Source organism: Pholcus phalangioides, unplaced genomic scaffold (assembly GCF_987345545.1).
Source record: "Pholcus phalangioides strain wild (caught in Gottingen) unplaced genomic scaffold, Ppha-v1.0 ptg000015l_1, whole genome shotgun sequence".
In the NCBI taxonomy this organism is placed as follows: Eukaryota; Metazoa; Arthropoda; class Arachnida; order Araneae; family Pholcidae; genus Pholcus; species Pholcus phalangioides.
In genome coordinates, this window is record NW_028301608.1 from 116783953 (window position 1) to 116809994 (window position 26042).

A 26042-nucleotide genomic window follows, 5' to 3' on the forward strand; every position below is an offset into this window, starting at 1 on the left:
TAATTTAAAAGCCGTGCGAAAGGGGAAAAGAAGGTCACCGTCGTTTGATACGATACCAGGATCATATGATCACCAGCAATCAACATGGCGGTCGAAGTTGGACGAATGCCTACTTATATGAACAGGAATGTGGCGAATAAAGAGCACGCTTTGGCCGTGACCAGAGACTTTATATCGCAACCAAGAATAAGTGAGTTCATTCGACTATTATTACGCGTGGATTATATTTACTCTGCGATATATAGCGATTATTGTGGGTCCTACCTAGGGAATGGGTGTTTCCAATCTGAGCAATAGACCTTTAAATGATACTGCGATTTTGATAAGTTTTGATCTAGTTCTAATTGAATGATCTTCTATATTTGTTGTAATATAAATCTAATATCGAGACTAGTTGGATGCAATATTCATCTTGAAGTATCGGTGTTTTGCAATATTTGTTTTGATTTTTGTTTTTCTTCTCGAAAATCGGAGCTAGGATTTGTCTTTCATCCCTCAGTGCAATGGGTCACAAACGCCGCGCAGATTCCTTCAGCTGGGTCTGCCACGAAGTGATCTAAATATTATTGTTATCGGGGATAAATGATCTGATAGATTCATGTTCTGAGACTACTTTGGATGTTAAATGCAAAGGGAGAGGTGGCATCAGAGGGATATTTAGGAGTAGGTGGGGCTTAGCAGGATTGATTTGGTTAAGAAAATTAATGGATGGGGAGTAGAGCAGCGAAATTTTTAAACTCCATGGGGGTAAAACCATTGATCTGCCTAGGCCAGGTGAGGGCGCAGGGTCAATGAGTGACCCAGAGATTGAGTGACCAAAAGTGTTATCCAGGGGCATAGTATCGGGTAAATTTTTCTGTCACTTCTTTGACATATTGCCCTGGGTTTGTCTGCCTCTACTCGCAGCTGAAGATGTTTGCATTCACTCAGGTGTAGATCTAGGGAAAGATCTTTCCTCCCAAGAGCCAAATATGTAAAATTTGTCTGTCTTATGAAGTAGGGGATAGAATTATAGATATTCCAACAGACTTACAGAATTTGTCCCTCCAGATACATCTTTCTGAATCTGTACCTGTAGAGAGCAACAGACCAGGTCGGTGAACAACAGAAAGAGTTTGCAAGCATGTGGGTGATAAAAGAAAGTGTACACTTATGCAGGAGAAAGAGTGATGCATTGTATATTTATTAATTATTAGTGGGGTCTGAAACAGCCTCAGCTCCCCGCCCCAGGTTCCAACACCTTTGCCTAGAGGTTTTGTGAGCATGAAATTGACTAAAACAGTTATCCCAGGAAACAAGGGACCAGGTCAGTGAGTGAAGAAAAACAGTGTGCAACCATATGAATGACAAAAGAGTGACCTAGAAAGCAAGAGACCAGGGTCAATGAGCAATGGAAGTGAGGCGAGTTGTCAAATAGCTTTGTGGTTCGAAGATGCATAATAATGATTCTTGATCAAAGCGATCAGTTTGGTCCTATTGGATTACATGGTCACCACTGAAAATTCATGCTGTGCTGGGAGGAAAAATTTTGGACTTATTGCGCCAGTTATTATAATGGAATGGTCACAATAAGGCGCAGTCATTACAACAAGCGTAGACTACATATTATGGTTGATGAGGTTGTAAACGCAGATAAGGCATTCCTGTCTTGATCACTCACTGAGAACTAGTGGTGTGACACATTTTGGGATCTGAAATAACAGTTTTTAAAGGAGGGGCTGTAGGACCATACATGACTCGGGCTCTGTCCCATGGGAATATAAGCCTTTTGCCCCAAGGGAGCTGGGTCACGCTGGAGATATATATATGAGGCTCACAGGTGTATGTGGCTTGATAAACAAAAGTTTTTAAGATGACACATTTCTGTGAAAAGGGGATTGGGTTCCGTGTTCCTTAACCCAAAATTTATTTGTCAAAGTGATATCAGAAACAGTTATATTTTGTTTTTTTTTCTTCTTTGCAGCTTATAAAACAGTGTGTGGTGTTAATGGGCCTCTCGTGATTCTAGATGAAGTAAAGGTAAGAGACATTCGTTTTTTTTTTTTAACTACCATTGTGATAATGAACAGTGCCCCCTCAAATTAGTTGATTTTCGCTGATATATCAAATGAATATTTTTAAACCATTTACGGTTGTATGAGCATCTTCGGTTCATGCAACTAAGAGTTTGAAGGCAACATCTGTTTATTGATTTCACAATGAGTGTAATGTAAATTCTGCCTTCAGCATATGTGAGGTTGAACAGCTATGTAAATTTCATTTACAAATATGTAATGAAAACAACAAAGCGAGGAGTGTGGTGACTCTACTATTGCATGTGTGGATTTTTACAAAAAAAAGAGGCAAATTTGTGTGTGCAGTGCCATCTTGTGATGTATGAAATAAACATAAATTGCAATACAGTAGTCATTGTGGAATAATCGACCACTTATAAGAATCAAATCTGCAAAAAGAACAATTTCAATGTAGGAAGATTATCAGTTATAAGAATCAACAGCTTGTAAGAATCGAAATGGGTGGACCAGAGGTGATTCTCATGAGTGTCAGCTACTGTACTAGCTCATATTTGTTACATTCAGGATTTTCCCTCGAACAGTGCCAATAATTGAAACATTTCAAGATAATTGAGTTACAAATTTGGGAATTAAGGTGGTGGCAGTTATGTTCGGACGAGTAATCACACGTAACTGAGTTCAATCAATGTTAAAAAATTATGTTATCTATGATGTTTTTTGCATCATTTGTTTTTGCAGTTTCCAAAATTTGCTGAAATCGTCAATTTGGTGTTGGCAGATGGAACCAAAAGAACGGGCCAGGTTTTGGAAGTTAATGGATCGAAAGCTGTTGTTCAGGTGAGAAGACTTCTTGTTTTCTTCTCAATTATAAATGTGTTGTCTTTAGCTATAGGGGATAAATCTTCTCATGTATCACAATGAGTGTTTTTTATTTTCAGTTCATTTTATATAAATTTTCTCATATTTCAAAAATATATGGTATATACTCGTGTGTAAGCTGACCTCATTTCAAGACTACTAAAACTGCAATAAATTGAAAACCCATGCCAACCCCCCAAAAAATCTGTGTAATTTAGAGGGGGAAAAATCATTTTCATACAGTTAAAGTTACAATGAAAAAAAGATTCACTTTCTTATCTATTTGTTCTGTTTCTTAAAGCTCTACATCAAAAGCCAATTCATCATACAGTGTGACATTTTCATCTTCAACTGTGTTGTAATCACTGTCATCACTTTCAAAAAGGATGTCTTCAGTTCCGTCCATCATGTTAAAATCACTTTTTAATGGATTTGATGAAACAGAATTCCATTTCTCCATGATCCCACCGGCACATAACTTCAGAACTCGTCAATTCTACCCATAAATTCTTTATATCTGTAAAAAAGCCTGTTGATGCTTACATCTAAAGGCTGTAAAATGGATGTTAATCCACCAGGTATCAAAACCAATGATGTTTTGGCTTTAACATCATTGGTTTTGTAGGGTTTTGAATGTTGTAGTTACAAAAATTACTCTACACAGATTGATGCCATCTAAAGTAGTTCAATGACTCTGCAAGCTAGTCATGTGGAGACCATATAGCTATATGATTTTATAAACCAACCCCCCAAATTGAGCAACAAATTTTTCAACAAAAGCTCAGCTTATGCATTAGCATATACAGTATGTTGTTTTGAAATGGTAAAGTAAATAAATTATGTTTTTTTTTGAAATGAAAACACTGATTGTGCATCTTAGAAAACTAATCTAATAAACTTATCTCTATAATCTGCAGTGATAATAGAATAATATATTTGTACTGTGTATATATATAGTAAAAGTTATATATATAACGAGAGTTCTCTTTTTTTAGAGCAGATTTCTCATTATAAAGTGAATTTTGATTTTTTTTTTTTTTTTTTGCTCTGTCAAAGATATAAATTGTAAAACACACAGCTTTATCTGCATTATAAATTTCTTTTATCATTTCATTCTAATATTAGCAATCGAAGAGACAGAGCCGGAACTAGAAGGGGGCAGCAACAAATTTTAGGGGGAACATTTCACTGTGGAGAGTGCAAAATATCGATACGCTCTTGGTTCCCGTTTATTTTCCAAAGTTAGCAAAAGGGAAATAGCGGAAACCTTTTTCAACTTCAATTGTTTTATTCATTAGCAATTGTTAACTTAAAACATTTAACAAAAGTAGTTTTCTAGTATAATCACAATTTATATTAAACTAAATTAAATCAGAGAATATCATGGGTATGACTAGCAGTATAATTGGAATGTTCTCGACAAAGAGAGTTGAACTTGTTTATAGATGATCAGAATAGTCCACAAACGTTGCACACCCTGAGGGAAGTGTACAAAATCATCACCTTCCCAGTCCTAGATCAGATCACATAAGTTCAGTTCACACTGTTGTCAGGTGGTCATCACAACCACTGGAATGAATAAATCTCACCTAGCACAAATCTTATTAGCCAAGGTCGCTGAGGACATTATGTGATTGACTCATGTAAGACAGACAATAGTAGGAACTCCACTACAACATCCAAGCTCATAAGTAAAAACATTGACAACGTAAAGTTTGTAGACTTATGTTCAGAATGGGTGTGAATTTTCTTTGATTTCTAAAATAAACTACATTTTAGTTATATAGCATCTTAATCCCTGACCTGCTGGAAACTTGGAGAGAGTGCCAAGGCAAAGTTAACAATGTTACTACAACATGCTATTGGATATAACTTCAAGCCAAGGGTTAAATGGTACAGAAGTAAAAATGGTACAATGCAAAGGAAGCAGATTGGCTCTAACTGAGTGGTATTATATAATAAACTGACTTGTTTGAGCTGAGAATAATTTACAAGAACACTCCATCTCCAAAAAAAAAAATATTACAGCGTAACATAACAGAATGGCAACAATAATTTAAAAAGAGACTATTTTCGACTTTTTTGCTGGAAGTCTATGAGTTATGTTACAAGAGGATGGCAAAATTGTTTCCCTCCCTCTCAAAAATTCCAATTACGGCACTGGAAGAGGATGCCAGTTCTTGAAGTGAATCATCAGTTTGAAGGAGGAAACAAAAGCCATCTGATAGTGAACAAACCCAACCTGATTATAAGATTAATTAGGCCTACAATGAAAAGCCTACTGATATCAAACAAAAAATGTGATATCATCCTCTATAATATGACACATTTTAGGCATAATTTGATCCTCGTAAAAAAATCAAGTTTAAAATCGAAGAATTATCTTTAAAAAAAATTTCTGTGTCCAAAAAAATTAAGTTTTTGTGTTTGTTTAATTTTTTCAAACTGGTGATTAAAAGCTCACAGTAGCTGATTCTCGAAAACATTTTTGTATAGAAATGTCTTTCTTATTTTAGAAGTCAATTATTCAACAATCGAGAACAATTGGAAAATGCCTTTTTAATGTGAAAGTGAAGTAAATGAACAATATTTTAAAGCATGATTATAATAGGGTAACATTCTAGGATTAATCCTGTTTTTCAAAGTTTGGAATATGTTTTAGAAGCATTCTGAAATACATGTGTGCTTCAAATAGCTATAAATCTGCTATATAATTTGTGAACTCTTTTCTTATTTTTCAGGTTTTTGAAGGGACATCAGGCATTGATGCAAAGAACACTCTTTGTGAGTTCACTGGGGATATTCTCCGAACCCCTGTTTCTGAAGACATGCTCGGTAAACTGTTTTTGTTGTCTATTCTTAAACAGTTGATTTGTGTATTTTTAAAAACATAGGTAAATGTGTTGTTCATTAACTAAACACAATTTTTAAACTAAAAAAATTACATTAATGTAATTATTGATGTTTTGTTGGCAATTGGAAAGTTTCAATAATAAAACCAATGAGACAAATTGTGTTGTTTATATTGCAATAGACACTAATATGCTCAACCCTTAGCATGGTGATGTAGACCAGGTAGTAAATTTAGAGGGAAAGGACGTAAACGGGATAAAGTTGCACAAAGAAAACCATCTTCACATAATTCCCTAAGGTCAAATGAACTAAAAATTTTTATCTTGAAAGAATCTAATGCACAGCTATAAAATTGTCAATGTATTTATTTTTTTTTACTTTTAGGACGTGTTTTCAATGGCTCTGGTAAACCCATTGACAAGGGACCACCAGTACTTGCAGAAGATTTCTTGGATATTATGGGTATTTGAGCTCATTATTTATGAATCTAATTTTTATACATTAATTACCAAGACATATAATGAAAATCGATTGAGGAAAATTATTAAAGATATTATGTACCTGTGACCATCTTGGCTCCATTACAAAGTTTATCGTTGTAACTGACAATAAACTTAATGTGCTGAGCTAGAATTTATATTTTAAGCTAGAAAATTTTTATTTAAATTTTTGCATGAAATACCATGATTACTTTTCACTAATCCCCGCTTAACACTTTTTTTTTGTTATAAAGTTTTGTTTCTAAGTTTATTTTTTTCCCAATATTGAAACATTTCCCATTCGAGAAGTGTACTGCTTTGGATGCTTTCCTTTAGTATCATTTCCTTTAGCCTCAGTCATGAAATCTTGAGCACAAGCCACTGTGAGGTTATGTATTAGTGTTGTGTTTATAGAGAGTTTTCACTCCATTCCATTGCACAAGCAGTTTTGTGATTGAGAGATGTTTATTTGCACTACTTGTCAATGCTTTAAGTGTTAAATATTCATTAGTTACTAATTTTTAAATTTTAATTTTTTAAAATGCTTTGAGGGAGTTTCAGGGCTGTCAACTTTTTCCAACTTTTTCTGAGGTGGGGGGGGAGGGCAAAGAACACGTACTCAATGTATGTACATATATATATATATATACCATTTTTTGTGTATTTTCAAAAGCCTTCCCCCCCTCCCCCAATAACGGGCCCGGAGAGTGTGTGACAGGAAATAAAATAAAAACTTTTTTTTTGTCAGTCTTTGCCTTGTTTGAAAAATTTTAAATTATGTCATCTTTTATCTGCAAATAAAATATAATGCATTTTGTTGTGAACCCCTTAAAATTATGACAAACTTGGCGTATTTGACAGAAACTCCAATGCAATGACAAAGGAGAAGTGTAAATATATTTTTGGAAAATAGTAAAAAATTCTCTAAGCTTCTCCCATGTTTATAAAAAGTGATGCCACCAGAAAAGAGATGTAGTCAGTTTGTTGGGTTGATGGCAGGCCACCAAAAAAGAGATGTAGTCAGTTTGTTGGGTTGATGGCAGCACTACGCATAACAACATTACACAGAAACAAACTTCATGGAAGGTTCACTACAGCACACATTCCAACATGTACCAATTCATTAAAAGTTCTGCAGAGGAATATGGACAAGATGCATGTCTGGTTTAGTAGTAGTCGATTTGTTGGACTTTCTCCTCAAGACGAGAACTCTTATTCATAGATCTCATTCTGTCCAGCTCTCTGCTTTTATAGATATGCGTATATAGCTGTTCTGTGTGAGTAAATCTGTGACGTCCAGCATTTGTTTCCCCCCTGCTCATTTCAACAACTTGCGAGGGAAAAATTACTGGTAACAGTACTTGTATATATATTTTTTAAACTTATGAAAAATGTTTATATTTTTTTCAACTTTATGAAATTTATTTTAATTTTTACTTTATCATTGTGGTGTTTCTTGATTTGAAAATTTTTAAATAATGCCACATTTTATAGTATATGTAATATATTTTTTATGCAGGTCAGCCAATCAACCCATGGTCTAGAATTTATCCTGAGGAAATGATCCAGACAGGAATATCTACCATTGACGTAATGAACAGTATAGCTCGTGGGCAAAAAATACCCATATTTTCAGCAGCTGGTTTGCCTCATAATGAAGTATGTTATCTTAATGTGTGTGTGATCTATAATACAGCATTTCTTTACCAGGGCTCTGCGTAACTAGATTTCTCTCCCTTGAGACATTGTTGAGTTCTGCCAGAAGCAGAGGTGCCAACTTGAAAACATTGGGGGGGGGGGGACCTGAAAGTAACCAGTTGTCCTGTATATGAAGGAATGATGTCCTTATTCAGGAGCAGCAATGGTACATTGCATTGTATACAGTCGGCCCCCCGTATTCGCGGGGGGTGACCGCAAATCCGCAAATAACCGAAACCATCGGTTTTTTCTTCATATACCTTGTTTATTGAACATCATGAGAAAGAGCAGGGTGACACAGGTGGAAGGGAATATAGAAGAGGGTGCAGCAATGTTGGGGATGTTTTCTGAAAGAACAATGTGATTTCTGTTTGCCGTTTCTTCTTCATATCATCAAGTATTTAGACCATTCTCAAATCTCTCGAACTTAAACATGCTAACTTCTCTTCTTTTTATTTGTCCCACAAATTTTTTCCACATTTCTTTTGAAATCCCAGGATGCGGTCTCTGGCCCTTCATCAGATTCTGATGAAATAGACTTTTCACCAGCCCTTTCCTTTATAGAACATTAAAAATTTTCACCTTTTCTGTTATAATATTATTATCAATTGGAATATATTTTTTGTAGTAATCTTGTACCCATAAAAACTTTCTGTACGAGAAACACAGGGATCCCGTAGACGATGCAAAGTTTTCACTGACAAAGGTGCAGCTACAGCCATGGTTGCTTGAATTTCAGATTCCTTTTTCTTGATATATCTTATCGTAGATTAATTGATTCCGCATTGGTGGGCCACACCGGTAATTGATTTACTTTCGCCAAGCATACTCAGTATATCCAATTTTTCTTGTAAAGTTTTTTTTTTTTTGCCTTTTCGAAGCAGCATCAGTTACACTAAAAAAATGAGCCATCCCAAACACGGAAAACTTAAATTTTGTAAGCAAAACACATGAATGACGATTGCTGAGTGGTGATAAAAAAGTTTCTAATAAAGAAAAAATGACCGCGAATATGGAAACCGCGAATATGGAAACCCCGAATACGGGGGGCCAACTGTATATATGTTACCGCTGAATTGCAGAAATCAGTTATTCTACAGATTATCTAGGTATCAGATCAGTTAATCTGCAGATTAGCTAGGTAATGTACACATTAACAGCTTTCGAGCTTTAGCAGTAACATATACAGTAAAATGAATTAATATATTCATTAAGTATTGGGGGGAAGAGGAGGCTCAGCCCCTTCATAAAATTTATTGAGGGGTTTCAAACAGCCTCAGCTTCCAGGTTCTGGCCCCTGTGGCTAGAAGTGGCAATGAACAAAAGAGACAAAAGGTATTGTAAATGTTCTAGAGAACTTTTTCAATGCAGGAGTTTTCCTAGAACAAATGCATGTTGTTTCAAAGGGTCTGATGGTAAAGGCAGAGTAATAGAGGTAACACTGTATAGTACATGGAATAATCAGTATAAAATTTACTTAGTTTTATGGTTGAGTAAATGTGATAATTCATGGTGAAAGGTTCAGTTCATATGAATATGAAGATAGAAGAATTTAAAAAAAATCTGTATTCAACATAAAAAAATAACCTTAAAGTTATTTTTATTTTTTTGTGCATCTCGGAGAGGGGTGGGAGGTGGTGATTCACCGATGCAACAACCGTCCCATACATCATGATATTAATGAAGTTTCCAGATGTTAGTTTTATATCGTTTTATATCAAATAGATATACACAGTGTTCCGGATAATGTCTCACAAGTCCTTGAAATGATCAGAGGATGAAGGAATTTTTCAAGAAGTCACAGATTTATTCACCGAAAACAGCTATTTACAATTATTCACTATCTTGCATTGAGGATAAGGTCCTAACAACACAGAGCTCGCTGTTGGGAAGGGGTGACTTCCTGTGAATAGGGTGACCATACGTCCCGTATTTTCCAGGACATGATTTTTTTTCTGTTCAGATTTTTTTTTTTAAATACCCCGGTTTTTCTATTTCTTTGGTCAAAGTTTTCTTGAATTTGTTATTTAATCAAAAACATTGATACAAATAATTTTCAATGGATTTATTGAATGCAATATTCTCATATTCATATTTCTCTTGGAGGACCCCCTCTCCCCATAGAACTGTGCCTGTTTGCTGCATTGAAGTGATGAAATTGTAAAAGCATATACACGTCTGAAACGCATTGCTAGGGAACCACTGTAAATGAAATGAACATTCCGAAGGTGATTGTCGAGGCCCAGAAACCATTGTTAACTCGAGAATTTTTTTGCCCATTTTGGACATTTGCCCTGCTCTGATGAAATTTTTAAGTAACCTATTGTTCTCAAGTCGGTTCCCATTTGGTATATATATGCAAAATTTGGTGACGATTGATCTAAAATTGTTGATTTGTATAGAGAACATACATGCAGAAAATCAATTTTATATATATATATTATTCATTTCTTCTTACTTATTTTTACCAAGTGAAATTTCTGTAAACATGTTTTCATTTTTCTGATGAGAACTCAGTGGCATTTTACAAGTGTACTGCACATAGTAATTGTTTATTGGTGGTTCTCTTTGGTACTACAAAAGGCGTATCTTAATTATTTGCATTTAACTGGTTACCTTTTGTTTTCAGTCTCCCCACTTGCTAGCATATCATATTACACCTTAGCAACAAGAAAATGCCACACTTTTTAGCTCTAAGTAAGCAGTTGTTTACCCATAAAACCACCTGGAAACTTCAATAAAAATACAGTAGAAATTTCCAATAATTTTTCTTGGTCTTCAGATGTTAGCAAATAAGAGTATGTAGCTGAGAAAAATTCCTAACTTTTATCCAGGTTATTCATAACATTTTAGATTATTACATTAGTACATTTTTTTAGATTAACCAGTCATCTGGCTATGACGGCATTTGTCGTTGCGGCCATATGTAATGGAGGTGGCTATGATGGCATATGCCATCATGTAGATTTGTTTTGTCTTTATCACATGAATATGACAGAGTAATTCATCGTACAGCTGCTACCACCTGAACTGGCATCTTTCTACTTTATCTCGCCGCTAGATGAAGTTGAACAATTATATTTCAAGGTCTGGGTTATTACTACTTCGACATGTTTTCCAAGGCTGTATCCTCAAGCATTTATATAATAAGACAGAATATATATAAATATATATTCTGTCTTATAATTAGTAGCATAGAAGTAAAAATATAAGGTTTACATGTCATTTTATAAAGTTTAATACATAATTTTTAACATGAATTACTAAGAAATATTTTCCTGCATTCATTTTGAACTTGAACAATCCATGCTGTCATTGCATTTAATTAAGAATTCCATATTTCGATTCAGAAAACTAATTATTTTTATTAATTAACTCATATTTTTATGATTGTATATTTACAGCAAAGAACATAAATTTTAATGGTTTTTTTTAAAAAATTCAATAAAAAATATATTTTAATATAGCTTCAAACTTCCAGAAAAAGGCAAAGTGTACATGTCTTTACATAAAGAGGCACCAAGGTTAGCACATGGCTGAATTAATTGGCCAGATGACTAGTTAAAAGAGAAAAAAATCATCATCCTATAGCTAAAGTTTGTTCATATATGTCAACAAAAAAAAAAAACCTACTTTATGCTGGCCTCTAATACCTTTATATTGAATGTTAGAAAACATATTTTTTAAAACCGACCACTCCTAAACCTCCACCCGACTGAAAAAATGGTTTTGAACAGGTGGGTTTTTCAGCGAAGTCACCTCTCTATCAATGGTTTTTTTCTGTTTTTTTTGTTAAGGCTTCTTTTGATAATTGAATATTTCATGTGTCTAAATCAAATTTGAAATTAATATTTTTGAATGTTGAATTTTTTTAATAATTTATAAATTTAGTTACTAAGATATTTTGATTTTGTAATCGCAATTAGAGTTTTCAATTTCTTTTCAACATAAAACATATATTCAAACTTTCAATATTTTTGTGAAGCATTAATAAATCATTCAAACAAGTTTTGTAAAGTATTTCAAAATTGATCATCTCATTGGAAATGAAGGATTGTTCTAGCATAGAGTAAGTACACATTAATTTTGTTTTCAGTTTTGTAATAAAATGGTTTTGGTTTGTTTAAACAACAGATTGCTGCACAGATATGTCGTCAGAGTGGTTTGGTGAAAACAGGATCAGAAGGTGGCTCGCACGACAATTTTGCCATAGTTTTTGCTGCTATGGGTGTAAGTAATAACTATCTTTGGTTCAGTTGAGGATAGTTTTCTGTTTTTCCTTTAATAGCTATTATAAAATAAGTGGATTCCTAATTTTAGTTTTCATTAATTTCTTTTGTAATTTTTGTTCAGTAAAGGGTGTTCCATAAATAGAGCTGCAAAACTTCCGCTGGCAGAAAAAAAAATGAGAGAAAAGTCACATACAATTTCTCTTCCAGCACTGTCATGAACAGCACTGCCTAGCAACATACCATAATGTTTACAATCATGGGCTCCTATGTAATTTTCTATCCTTTTGATGGTCTCTACCTCCCCTTAAAGTTTGTATCTCTATTTATGGGACACCCTGTATAAAAATTTTAAAGGGATTGGAGAAAGTTATTACTGTAAGGGGGCCCCCAAAGCAGAATGTACCGAAATCTGCAACGTACATCGCAGGACAATTGGTGCTATTACAGAAAAATCTCGAGGAATTCCTTAATTTTAAGAATTTTTTTTTGCATGGAAAACACTATAAATGAATTTTTGCTGCAGAACATTTTCATTCAGCTTAGGGCTTGTTGCAGAACAATGCAAAATGTTCTGCTTTGGGGTAAGAGGGATTTATAACTATGGTCTAATGTAATGTGCATTATCACCATGGAAAAATCCCCCACATCAAACAGGAATATCAATAATACAGAGTGTCCAGAACTTCACCGCCAAAATGAGTAGGGTTATAGTACACGTCAAGGAAAAACAATTTTTGCTATGGGAACCAAGGATGCAAATGACTTTATATTCTGCACATGTTAATATGGAATTAGAGCTACTTGTGGGTGCCAAAAAAAGAGAAAATTCTCAAAACAACAAACAGTTAAGACTTAAAATGAAAACATTCCTCCTTCCCCCCCCCCCCCACTCTAATTTTCTTTGACACAAAGGAAGTCATTTCCCTGCTGCTCCTTATGATGTGAGCATAACTGTTATTTTTTTTTAAAGTGGGGTAGTGTACATATTCCTTGAATAGGTGGGTTGTTACTCTAGCTTTTTCATTGGAAAAATTGTTTGCCTTGACATGTACTGACCCAGATGACCTGGTATAAAAGATTATCTTTATTTTATAGATGGTATCATTATAAGGAAGTTTTTTATTGTATGTTGAATGCTATCTGTGCCTGATTTCTAATTTGTATTTGAACTCATTCATTACTAGTATGTACACGTTTATTCATGATGGTTTCTTGAAAAGAGAATTTAGTTTTGTTCTTTTAAAACATTGACTTTTCTTTTAGGTTAACATGGAAACTGCCAGATTTTTCAAACAAGATTTTGAAGAAAATGGTTCTATGGAAAATGTGTGCCTATTCTTAAACTTAGCTAATGATCCAACGTAAGTGTTATTCACCCATATAACCAATGTGTTAGAAATTCCCAAAGGAATGTTTATGAAGTGTATGTACAGTGCAGTAATATGATAGTACTTACAGCTCTCTGAGGCTGCCCATCCCCTTGGGAAAGAGTGCAATTCTATATGGTCTTTCTAGATTTCAGTGGTCGTCTATTTGCATTTAATTCCACTCTTAGAAAGAAGATAAGGCTTATAGCATTTTGGAGGGAGGTGAAGTAGCTTTTACAGTTGGGAGGGGGGGGGTCTATACATGCATGAATGAGCTAATGAAAAATTGTAATTTGGATGAATGGTTTTTGCCTATGCCTCTACCAGTTTGTTCTGGTTTTATGTGCGTTGCCATGTGTAGATGACATAATTTATTTGTAATCCAATGCCCATAAAAAAGGAGAGCAGATAGATAATTCTTTTGTTTTTCCATGCAAATTGCATAAATTTTATTACACATTATTATATCCACATCATTACTTTGTTTTGTGTGTAACAAACACTGTTTAGATTTTGTTATGAGCTCTGCTAATTTTTTCTTTTAATTCATGAAATAAAAATACTAATAAACTTATAAAAGTAATGGAAAAGTTTTCTTTTTCTTGTTTTTTTTACAGCATTGAACGTATTATCACTCCTCGTCTGGCTCTTACCACTGCAGAATATCTAGCATACCAGTGCGAAAAGCACGTTTTGGTCATTCTCACTGACATGTCTTCATATGCCGAAGCGCTTCGTGAGGTAAAAAAAATAGAACTTTAATGATATTAATTTTTACTCACATCCAAAGATGCTATTAGTTAATTATACATTTAATTACATTGTCTGGGTTTAATACATCCTTATATTGCATAAAAGGCAGCATTGCCCTCTTACAATTGCCTTATAATTTAAAAAATTATAATAAATAAAGTCAAAGATTGTTTTTTGCACTGTATGTCCTGGGAAAACTTCATTAAGTTTGTTTGATTGGAAGAAAATTTTGCATCAGCTTTTGAAATTTTATTTAATTGTGAAAAATTTCTAACACTTTTGAAGCTTTTGCAAATGTCATAGGAATTTTTTGGAAGTTATTCGTTATTGTTAAAACTCGGGTGGATCTGTGTTGCTTGTGAACCGTGGCTTTTGTAAGTTACTATCATTCTTTTCAATTTCCCAAAAACATTAGTAAAATTAAGGTTTTATTTTTCTTTTGGTTGTTTCTCTGTAAAACAATGTTGAGTTAACTTAGTTCGGAGAATGTTGAGTTAGTTCTTCAAGTTGAACTTGAAGTGAAAGCAGTGGTTTCAGCTTTTCTACTCTTACTCCCACACCCACCTAAAATAATTTGAGATTCTGTAGTACACACTAAAATGATACTCTTTTAATAGGTTGATGTTTGCTGTTACAAATACAAATACAACGCCACAACAGGCAAATTGCCCAACGAGGTGGCTGACTTAAGACATCATGGATCCCCGAGCCCCTACTACTGCTACACCACACATGCACCCCCCCCCCCCCGCGGAACCCCCCAACGAATCGGTACATTCGGGAATGTGCGTGTAGGTGTAGTGCAACCTGACGTAAAGTTTGTTTCTGTGTAATGCTTGTTATGTATAGTGCTGCCATCTGCCCCCAGTTTTACTAACTATGAGTGAAGTGTTATGGTTGAATGATTTATCGTTGTAGGACTGTTGCTCTCTGTGGCGAGACTTTTTAACGGGGAGATCGGCTCGCATTTGCGCCTTGAAGTTGGGAACCACAGAAAACCAACTTCAGCCGACCACCACAGCGACTTTAATATGATTACATATTTGCTTAACCCTTTAAACAGCACCACAGAAAGCACTAAAGCCCCTTCAAAATGTTTCTTTTTCTTTTTTTAATGAAATAGGCTTTTTTTTTTTTTTTTTTGAGTAGATGCAAACTAGAAAAGAGAAATCCATTGAGAAATCAGCTTTACAAAATATCATTGGACCATGTGCCCCCCCCCCCCCCCCACATCCTGGAGCAGGGCTTAGGCTGGGATCTTTTGCGGGCTCCCAGATCTGACTTTCATGGGTCCCTTTATAATGAATTTATAGCATGAAAAAAGAAAACATTATGAGAATCGTCCGAGCCCTAGGGCTGGAGCCTCGTCAGCCCTACCCTTGTGGGGGCCTACGATCTTTGCTTATCAATGCTAAAATAAGGGGCTTTTTAAGGAGGCGAGGTATCTCTTCAGTGTCGCTTAAAAGATTAAACTTGTTGATAACCTAATGATTTCCCCTTAACCATTAGTAAATAATGCAAGTGCAGGACTGCACAATTTTTATTAATGTAAAAATGAATTTTCGTTTTGACACTAGGAAATCAGTTTTTTGAAAAGTCCAGAACTTAACCAGTCAGATATTTTGTTCTTAGAATTGAATTTCCGTTCAATAGTATTTCCTTCTCCTCCTGGAGATGAATACAAATATACCAGAAAAGGAAAAAGACTGAAAATTACAATTTTTTTTTCTCCTTTATTTTTTAATTGTTTGTTGTGATATAGTGACCTGTGTTTTAATGGCTGACACAGCAACAATGTTTTTCCAGGTATCAGCTGCAAGAGAAGAAGTACCAGGTCGCCGTGGTTTCCCTGGTTACATGTACACAGATTTGGCCACTATATATGAGAGAGCTGGTCGTGTTGAAGGCAGGGAGGGATCTATCACTCAGATTCCAATTCTTACTATGCCAAATGATGGTGAGATCCTTAAAATAATTTTTTTTTATTAATGTTCTTGTGTAAAGCTGGGATTACAATATGAAAGTTTGATAAAAATTCTTGAAAAATGCAACCAATTAGGGCATCGGTTATATTCCAGCAAATGTAACCAATAGGCTTATTGGGTTTTTTCAGGTATTGTAAAAGATCTTTCATCAAATTTTTATAGTTTAATCTCGGCCTAACAGAACCATAAAAAATTTCCAGTATTGTTTATGGTATATCTCGCCCAAGAAGACCAGCTTCAACATTTTAATGTTATAGTCAGTGATTTTATATTTTTTTAACCCCTTAGCTGGTCATTTTTTTACCGGAAATGTTCACAAAAAAGTCATATTTTTTTACTGCATATAATTAAACACTATACTTAATAGAATAAGAAAATGGGAGAATTTTTATTTTTTTATTTTTACTTTCAATACTTTTAAATCATTTTTTATTTTATTATTTTGGAGCACAAAACCCCTAAATGTTTGCTTTTTGAAAGTACACTATTTATGTAATGAGGGATGTTTTAGAGGTTTTACGAAACTTTGCTCAGACTTTACATGTGAACTTGCACGTACACAGAAGGAGTGAAATTGAACAGCCTGAAATTGAACTGAGGACACGGAGGAGGTGGATTTTTCACATCAACCTTGGTACAAAATTCTGACAGATTTCAAATCTTCATCAGAGCTGAGCACACTACATGAGTCATCTGAAGAATAATCCAGATAATTAGAAGACTGTTCTGAATCTGTGTTCAGAATTCAGTTCATCTAACAAGAATGCATTCCGCTGTTCACTTCATTTATAATTTCCAAAAAATATTACAATAGTTTGAATTTACAAGCGCTGTATACACTAGAACAATGTTTCCCAAAGTGGGCGATATCGCCCCCCCCCATCCTCTGGGGAATGGAATGGAATGGACTGGGGGCGATAGAAGCTACAGGTATAACATAGGATCCTATGGGTTCACTTTAGTTGGGGGACAATGAGGGGAAAAATTTCTGAAGAAGAGGGCAATAGACCAAAAAGTTTGGGAAGCTATGCACTAGAACAAAAATCCCTGCTTCTGTAGAGGAAAATGCTTTTCATTAAATAGTGTTGCACCTGCACATATATTTTGAGAAAAACTCATGTGAAAAGCATTTCAGGTACAGAGACAAGTTACGCCATCTGTTGAAAAAAAATCATTACTAAATAGTCTCTTTTATAAGGATTAAAAGTACGGGCAAACCAAAAAAGGAGCGAGGAAAATATTTATGCCCGCGCACTGTACAGGCAAACCGGTTGAGGGGCTAAATGGAATTAATTTTTTTCAGAAACTTTACACAACTAACTTCACTCATTTGTTTTCAACAATTTCAGATATTACGCATCCAATTCCTGATTTAACTGGTTATATCACTGAAGGTCAGATCTATGTTGACAGACAGCTACATAATAGACAGGTAATGATTATTCTTCAATTTCAATGGATTGCACATGTGTAAAAATTAAAGGGGTATTTAATTCAGTGTATAGCTTGTCTAGACTCAAAACAATAAATTTTTGCTAGATCTATCCTCCAATTAATGTGCTGCCTTCATTGTCTCGACTTATGAAATCTGCTATTGGACCTGGAATGACGAGGAAAGATCATTCTGATGTCTCCAATCAGCTGGTGAGGGATTTCTTGCTTTTTTTTTAATCTAACGCATTATGCAATACATGTGAAAGTAACTCATTTTCACATTCGTAGCATCAGCATGCATAATCTTGTATATTTCATGTGTCAAGAGGATGTTTGTCTATGTCAATTCATTTACTTGTTTTTTAATTATTATTGTTTAGTATGCCTGCTATGCTATAGGAAAAGATGTTCAAGCCATAAAAGCTGTCGTTGGTGAAGAAGCATTGACTTCTGAAGATTTTCTGTACCTGGAATTCCTTGGCAAATTCGAAAAGACGTTTATCACTCAAGGTAATCGAAAGTGCCATATATATATATATATATATGTTTTATTTATATATATATATATATGTTATATATATATATATATATATATATATTTCTATAATATAAAATCACAAACAAACTCGAAAAGGGCCTGTTGCTAAGCAACTGAGTGACGGAAGTGGGTGAAATTTTTGAGTGACGGAAATCTGTTACGGAAGTGGGTTCGATTCATATATCGATATTCACATTCATATATCGTACATTCATATTCATATATTCATATATCATATATCGATATTGGGTCGATATTCACATATCGGGACCCATTTGACCCATCGGGACCATGTTATGTGCATGTACCAAGAGGCTCCTACATCCTACAGCAGAGCCCTTAGGCTGGAATTTAGATTTCGAGCCCCCAAACCAGCTTTTCAGGGGCCCCTCTGTGATTAATTTATAGTGTGAAAAATCAAAAAGTGATAAGAATCGTTGTGGCCCCTGTCAGCCCTTCCTTTGTGGGGGGGGGGGGGAGGAGGTCCATGCCGAGAGGTATATATGTATAATATACACACACAACAGCAGTGCTCCCAACACAGGGTCGGGGTACCCGGGGAAGATTTCACATATAAGTAAAAAGTTTTCATTTCCAGGGGCCCTTGATGGATTTCATTGTTTTCTTGCTGCTTTAACGTTGAAAAATTTCGATAGCGGAAGCAAAAGATGTATCCAGTCTGGGGCCCCACCAAAAGTATGCGAATTGGTGTCCCGGGTAATTGGTTGGGGGGTCCTGGATTTTATTCGTTGGTAAAACGAATACAAATGAAAATTTTTCATGGCACTCGCTCCGGGGGATGACCGACAAGCTTCCAAGTCGGGGGCCCTATGTTTACAGGTTTCATTTTGGGGCCCTGGATTTTATTCGTTGGTAAAACGAATACAAATGAAAATTTTTCATGGCACTCGCTCCGGGGGATGACCGACAAGCTTCCAAGTCGGGGGCCCTATGTTTACAGGTTTCATTTTGGGGGCCCTGGATTTTATTCGTTGGTAAAACGAATACAAATGAAAATTTTTCATAGCACTCGCACCGGGGGATGACCGACAAGCTTCCAAGTCGGGGGCCCCATGTTTACAGGTTTCATCCTGGACGAATCTCATTCTTTTCTGTTGTAGAATTCGCAACAGCGGAAGCCCGAGATAAAGCCAGTCTGGGGCCCCACCAAAAGTATGCGAATTGGTGTCCCGGGTAAATGGTTGGGGGCCCTGGATTTTATTCGTTGGTAAAACGAATACAAATGGAAATTTTTCATGGCACTCGCTCCGGGGGATGACTGACAAGCTTCCAAGTCGGGGGCCCCATGTTTACAGGTTTCATTTTGGGGGCCCTGGATTTTATTCGTTATTAAAACGAATACAAATGAAAATTTTTCATGGCACTCGCTCCGGGGGATGACCGACAAGCTTCCAAGTCGGGGGCCCTATGTTTACAGGTTTCATTTTGGGGTCCTGGATGAATCTCATTCTTTTCTGTTGTAGAATTTGCAACAGCCGAAGCCCGAGATAAAGCCAGTCTGGGGCCCCACCAAAAGTATGCGAATTGGTGTCCCGGGTAATTGGTTGGGGGCCCTGGATTTTATTCATTGGTAAAACGAATACAAATGGAAATTTTCCATGGCACTCGCTCCGGGGGATGACCGACAAGCTTCCAAGTCGGGGTCCCATGTTTACAGGTTTCATTTTGGGGCCCTGGATTTTATTCGTTGGTAAAACGAATACAAATGAAAATTTTTCATGGCACTCGCTCCGGGGGATGACCGACAAGCTTCCAAGTCGGGGGCCCCATGTTTACAGGTTTCATTTTGGGGCCCTGGATTTTATTCGTTGGTAAAACGAATACAAATGAAAATTTTTCATGGCACTCGCTCCGGGGGATGACCGACAAGCTTCCAAGTCGGGGGCCCCATGTTTACAGGTTTCATTTTGGGGGCCCTGGATTTTATTCGTTGGTAAAACGAATACAAATGAAAATTTTTCATGGCACTCGCACCGGGGGATGACCGACAAGCTTCCAAGTCGGGGGCCCTATGTTTACAGGTTTCATTTTGGGGCCCTGGACGAATCTCATTCTTTTTTGTTGTAGAATTCGCAACAGCCGAAGCCCGAGATAAAGCCAGTCTGGGGCCCCACCAAAAGTATGCGAATTGGTGTCCCGGGTAATTGGTTGGGGGCCCTGGATTTTATTCATTGGTAAAACGAATACAAATGGAAATTTTTCATGGCACTCGCTCCGGGGGATGACCGACAAGCTTCCAAGTCGGGGGCCCTATGTTTACAGGTTTCATTTTGGGGGTCCTGGATGAATCTCATTGTTTTCTGTTGTAGAATTTGCAACAGCTGAAGCCCGAGATAAAGCCAGTCTGGGGCCCCACCAAAAGTATGCGAATTGGTGTCCCGGGTAATTGGTTGGGGGCCCTGGATTTTATTCGTTGGTAAAACGAATACAAATGGAAATTTTTCATGGCACTCGCTCCGGGGGATGATCAACTAGCTTCCAAGTCGGGGGCCCTATGTTTACAGGTTTCATTTTGGGGGTCCTGGATGAATCTCATTGTTTTCTGTTGTAGAATTTGCAACAGCTGAAGCCCGAGATAAAGCCAGTCTGGGGCCCCACCAAAAGTATGCGAATTGGTGTCCCGGGTAATTGGTTGGGGGCCCTGGATTTTATTCGTTGGTAAAACGAATACAAATGGAAATTTTTCATGGCACTCGCTCCGGGGGATGATCAACTAGCTTCCAAGTCGGGGCTCCTATGTTTACAGGTTTCATTTTGGGGCCCTGGATTTTATTCGTTGGTAAAACGAATACAAATGAAAATTTTTCATAGCACTCGCACCAGGGGATGACCGACAAGCTTCCAAGTCGGGGGCCCCATGTTTACAGGTTTCATTTTGGGGCCCTGGTCGAATCTCATTCTTTTCTGTTGTAGAATTCGCAACAGCGGAAGCCCGAGATAAAGCCAGTCTGGGGCCCCACCAAAAGTATGCGAATTGGTGTCCCGGGTAAATGGTTGGGGCCCTGGATTTTATTCGTTGGTAAAACGAATACAAATGGAAATTTTTCATGGCACTCGCTCCGGGGGATGACCGACAAGCTTCCAAGTCGGGGGCCCCATGTTTACAGGTTTCATTTTGGGGCCCTGGATTTTATTCGTTGGTAAAACGAATACAAATGAAAATTTTTCATGGCACTCGCACCGGGGGATGACCGACAAGCTTCCAAGTCGGGGGCCCTATGTTTACAGGTTTCATTTTGGGGGTCCTGGATGAATCTCATTGTTTTCTGTTGTAGAATTCGCAACAGCGGAAGCCCGAGATAAAGCCAGTCTGGGGCCCCACCAAAAGTATGCGAGTTGGTGTCCCGGGTAAATGGTTGGGGGCCCTGGATTTTATTCGTTGGTAAAACGAATACAAATGGAAATTTTTCATGGCACTCGCTCCGGGGGATGACCGACAAGCTTCCAAGTCGGGGGCCCCATGTTTACAGGTTTCATTTTGGGGCCCTGGATTTTATTCGTTATTAAAACGAATACAAATGAAAATTTTTCATGGCACTCGCTCCGGGGGATGACCGACAAGCTTCCAAGTCGGGGGCCCTATGTTTACAGGTTTCATTTTGGGGGTCCTGGATGAATCTCATTCTTTTCTGTTGTAGAATTTGCCACAGCCGAAACCCGAGATATAGCCAGTCTGGGGCCCCACTAAAAATCTGCGTATTGTGTCCCTGCTACTGGATGTGGGGCCCTGGATTTTATTCGTTGTAAAATTGATAAAAATGAAAAATTCTCACAGGGGGGTGTCCGACAAGCTTGCAGGTCAGGGCTTCATGGAAATGTTGGCAGGTTGTAATTCGGTGCCCCTGAATGTATCTCATTGATTTTTGTGGTTTAACATTGTAAAATTTGCAACACATCGGTAGCCCAAGATATATCCAGTGTGGGGCCCCACTGAAATTCAGCGAATTGAATCTGGGGACCCCCATGGGGAAGTTTTCTGGGTATACTTGATGAATCTCATTTGTTTTTTGTTGCTTTATTATTATTTTCATTAAAATTCGCTTCTTCAGTAGGCTGGTGCTTTCACACGTCCCTTATATATACATACATACATACATACATAAAACAATAACAACAACAACAAATGCTATCGTACAGTTATATTTTAGATCAGTGTTTCCCAAAATGGGCAATATTGCCCCCTGGTGGGCGATGGAATGGTCCAAGGGGCGATAGAACCTACTCATTTAACATAGGGTTCTATGGGTTAGATTGCACTGGGGGGCGATGAGAGGAAAAAATTTCTGATGAAGGGGGCGATGGAAGAAAAATTTTGGGAGACTATGTTTTAGATCAATGGTATGTATGCTATCGTTAGTATTCAATACATTTTTACTTTGCCATTCTCTTAGGAAATTATGAGAATCGCACAGTCTTTGATTCTCTTGATATTGGATGGCAGCTTCTCAGAATTTTCCCCAAAGAATTGCTGAAGCGAATACCTCACAGTACTCTAGAAGAATTCTACCCGAGGGACAGTCGTCAGCCTGGATCAAAAGTTTAGACGAAGGTAACAAGACAAAGAAATTATTTCAAACATGTACATTATTTCAAACTCATATGTTCGAAATAATTTGTTCCACATTTTCTAATTAATTCGAGCTTACCAGTTAATCCTAAAATTCATACGGTATAAATGTTCTTACTATGATAAAAATATTATTTTTGCCAGAGGGTTTCGCTAATTACTGTCACAAACTTTAGTTGAGTTAATCTGCTCAATCAATCAGATTAAAATTTCCCATTTAAAGCTTACAAATTAACTTTGTATAACAAAACTGATTAGATCTTTTAATAGGTGTGCCTATAATAAAAATATGTCCCAATCAGTGTTTTATATACTAGTGTCGAGCACGTGGTGGTATAATAGATTTTTCCAGCCTTGATTCAGACACAAGATATGGAGACATGGCTGTTAAATAGTAAATTTACACCAGAAACAAATTTTTAATTTCTTTTGTCAAATTGATGTTTCTATGGTCCAGATGCATTTTTCATATTGTTAATATATTCCATCTATTACGATAACTCTTTTATAATGATGCATTTCTCTGGATCATTGAGTATCCTTGCATAAGTGTTTCAACAGTACTGTCTTAATGCATGGGCCTACCTGGTCGCCTCACAAAAATGAGATCTCGAAATTTTTGAGAGTGAGCTTGCAAATTTGCCAGATAGGGCCTCTGGAAAATCACTTGACCTGACCTGGAGTGGGGGGGGGGACACATGGTACTCTTAAGATGGTCCTACGTTTCACTGTATATTTTTAATGAGTAGTTCATAAAATACAGTCAAGTTCATGGTTGTTAAGACTTGTAAAAGAGGTTGAAAGATATGTAAAATCTATATTTTATTTCCTTCCCAATTAATTATTGTTGCATCTAATCAGGCGTAATCACTTTATCACATTGTTATCTAAATTGCATAGATCAGTGTTAAATCATTTTACAGTTAGGGAGGGAACATTGAAAGCATTTGAACAATTCTGCAGATGGGCAGAAATAGGGGGAAGTAATTTGCATACTCACAAAAAAATAGGTAAATGGGAGAAATAATTTGAGGACTTTCTTGTGGCTAAGACAGAAATAAAATCTAGCATAGAGACATGTGGTGTAATATTTAAAATAAATCTAAAATTCTGTACAGTCTATATGAATTGGTTGAAATGTTTTGCTGACCAGTGGTAATCCACGAACGAGCAGTTGAACATTGGCATAGTTCTCACTGTGTACGACTAATTTCAAGTCAAAGGGACTTACATCCACATTGCTTATGTTTTCTTGCATCATTTGAGATAAGGATATGATGATAATACAGTTAAATCTGTATAAAACGGAATGTCAAGAGACTGAAATTATTTTTTGTGCTAGACAGGTTTCCATTTTATAAAGGTGCACGCACACACACAAAAATATATGCAGCAATTTATTTCTGTCGTTTTGTGAAATTTCAGTTCTGAGAATATCGCCCTAACTGCTGTAAACCAACAAATATTAAACAGACACATTTGAAATTTCATGTTTAATGCACTAATAGTTAAACTTCAGTATAAAACGTTCTTTTGAATAGAGCAATAGAACAAACACTTTTGTCAAGAATAAATATTATATATATATATTTGTGGTATTTAAATGTGTAGTATTTAAATTAAGATGATGACACGTAGACCCAGTAGCAATTCTATAACATTAAGAAAAATGTGGATTTATTTAAATTGGTGAGAGCAGATAAGAGCTGCTGCCACCCTTTGCAAAAGACAAACCTCCACTGGTGCGAGTATATGGGTTTCTTCTCTACGCTCCCACACACACAGACAGCATGACCTATATTTACACCACCGTTCTCAAGCACATTCCAAGAATCTGAAAACGGGGGGTACATCAAGAACGTTTCTCTATACGTAGAAATACATATATATGTTCCATTTTTATAAATTGTGAAATTATTTATATATATGTGTGTGTGCGCGTGCTTATTTTTTTTTTTTTTGGGGTGTGAGAAATTGTATACCTACTTAAAAATAGTGACAGTGAGATCAACAACCAATAACGTTTATGAAAGAAAGATTCTACATCTCTCTGTAACTTTTAAATTTTGCTTTTCTGTTGTCTCTATGACCCCCATTTTTGTTTTAAATCAAATACTGTACGTGTTTCTTGTAGTGGTCGCCATCTCTACGCTGAATGAAATGCAAAAACACAGCATAGCTAAATTGTAAGCAATATAATTCAAGTCTCCCTCATTTCTCTTCCGAACTACACTCGTGTCCATAAATTGAGGATAATGCCAGCTCCAGGCAAATAAAGGTTCAGAAACAAAACAAACGTTACTTATTCATAAAGCCCATTTATTAAACAAAAGATGAAGAACAAAAACGATGGTGTATGTATGATACCATTCATAAAAACTATGATTTTTGCTCCCTGGAGCAATTGTAAAAAATATCTCCTTTACAAAAACTCTTACTATTACATGGTTGGTATGATGGTTAATACATTGTATGTCTCCCATGCGATGAAATACAGTCCGTACAACGCCTAGGCATGCTGACTATCAAATTATCGATCTGATCTTGGGGAAGATCATTCCACTCAGCAAGCAATGCTCTCCGAAGTTCCGGTACACATGTAGGAGGTGGTTGACGGGCTGCAACTCGTCCGCCAAGCATGTCCCACACATGCTCTATCGGATTCAAGTCAGGTGAGAATGCTGGCCATTCCATACGGGTTATATCCTCAGATTCAAGGCATTCGTTTACGATGTTTGCTCGTGAGGACGGGCGTTGTCATCCATAAACACAAATTCTGCACCCATGGCACCCCTAAACAAACGTACATGTTGTTCCAGAATGATGTCCCGATAAATTTGGGCTTTCATGATTCTGGTTTGAACATAACCCAGTATAATTCCACCCCAAACGAGCAATGCTGCACCACCATAACGGTGTCGTTCAATGATGTTGTCTTGGTGGTAATGGGTACCTGGCGTTCTCCATATGAAAGTCCGACGTGAATCAGATTGCAAGCTAAACCTGGACTCGTCGGAAAACATCACGCAAGCCTACTGTGACGATGTCCACATTGCATGTTCTCTACTCCAGGCTAATTGCTGCAGACAGTGAGTTGCCGTGAGCGGAACACATCTGACAGGCCTGCGAGCATATAGACCAATATCTCCCAAACGTCTGTACACAGTTTGCCTTGAAACTGTGGTACCCGTGGCTGCAGATAGCTGACGAGACAGGTCGGATGCTGTGCTCAGTCTGCTTCT

At 36.7% G+C, this 26042-nt stretch overlaps 1 protein-coding gene across 1 annotated transcript in view; it reads left to right on the forward strand.

The window, feature by feature from the left end:
• Positions 1-50: 50 nt before the first annotated feature.
• Vha55 (V-type proton ATPase subunit Vha55) overlaps positions 51-26042 on the forward strand; it is a 29441-nt gene continuing 3449 nt past the window's right edge. The window contains exons 1-14 of the mRNA XM_089245280.1: positions 51-190; positions 1964-2019; positions 2754-2852; positions 5615-5708; positions 6111-6188; positions 7725-7864; positions 12038-12133; positions 13399-13496; positions 14120-14243; positions 16062-16212; positions 17590-17672; positions 17780-17884; positions 18055-18184; positions 22625-22782. Of these exons, the coding sequence (XP_089101406.1) occupies positions 85-190; positions 1964-2019; positions 2754-2852; positions 5615-5708; positions 6111-6188; positions 7725-7864; positions 12038-12133; positions 13399-13496; positions 14120-14243; positions 16062-16212; positions 17590-17672; positions 17780-17884; positions 18055-18184; positions 22625-22776 (1512 nt within the window). The 5' untranslated portion in view covers positions 51-84 and the 3' untranslated portion in view covers positions 22777-22782. The remainder of the gene's footprint in view (positions 191-1963; positions 2020-2753; positions 2853-5614; positions 5709-6110; positions 6189-7724; positions 7865-12037; positions 12134-13398; positions 13497-14119; positions 14244-16061; positions 16213-17589; positions 17673-17779; positions 17885-18054; positions 18185-22624; positions 22783-26042) is intronic.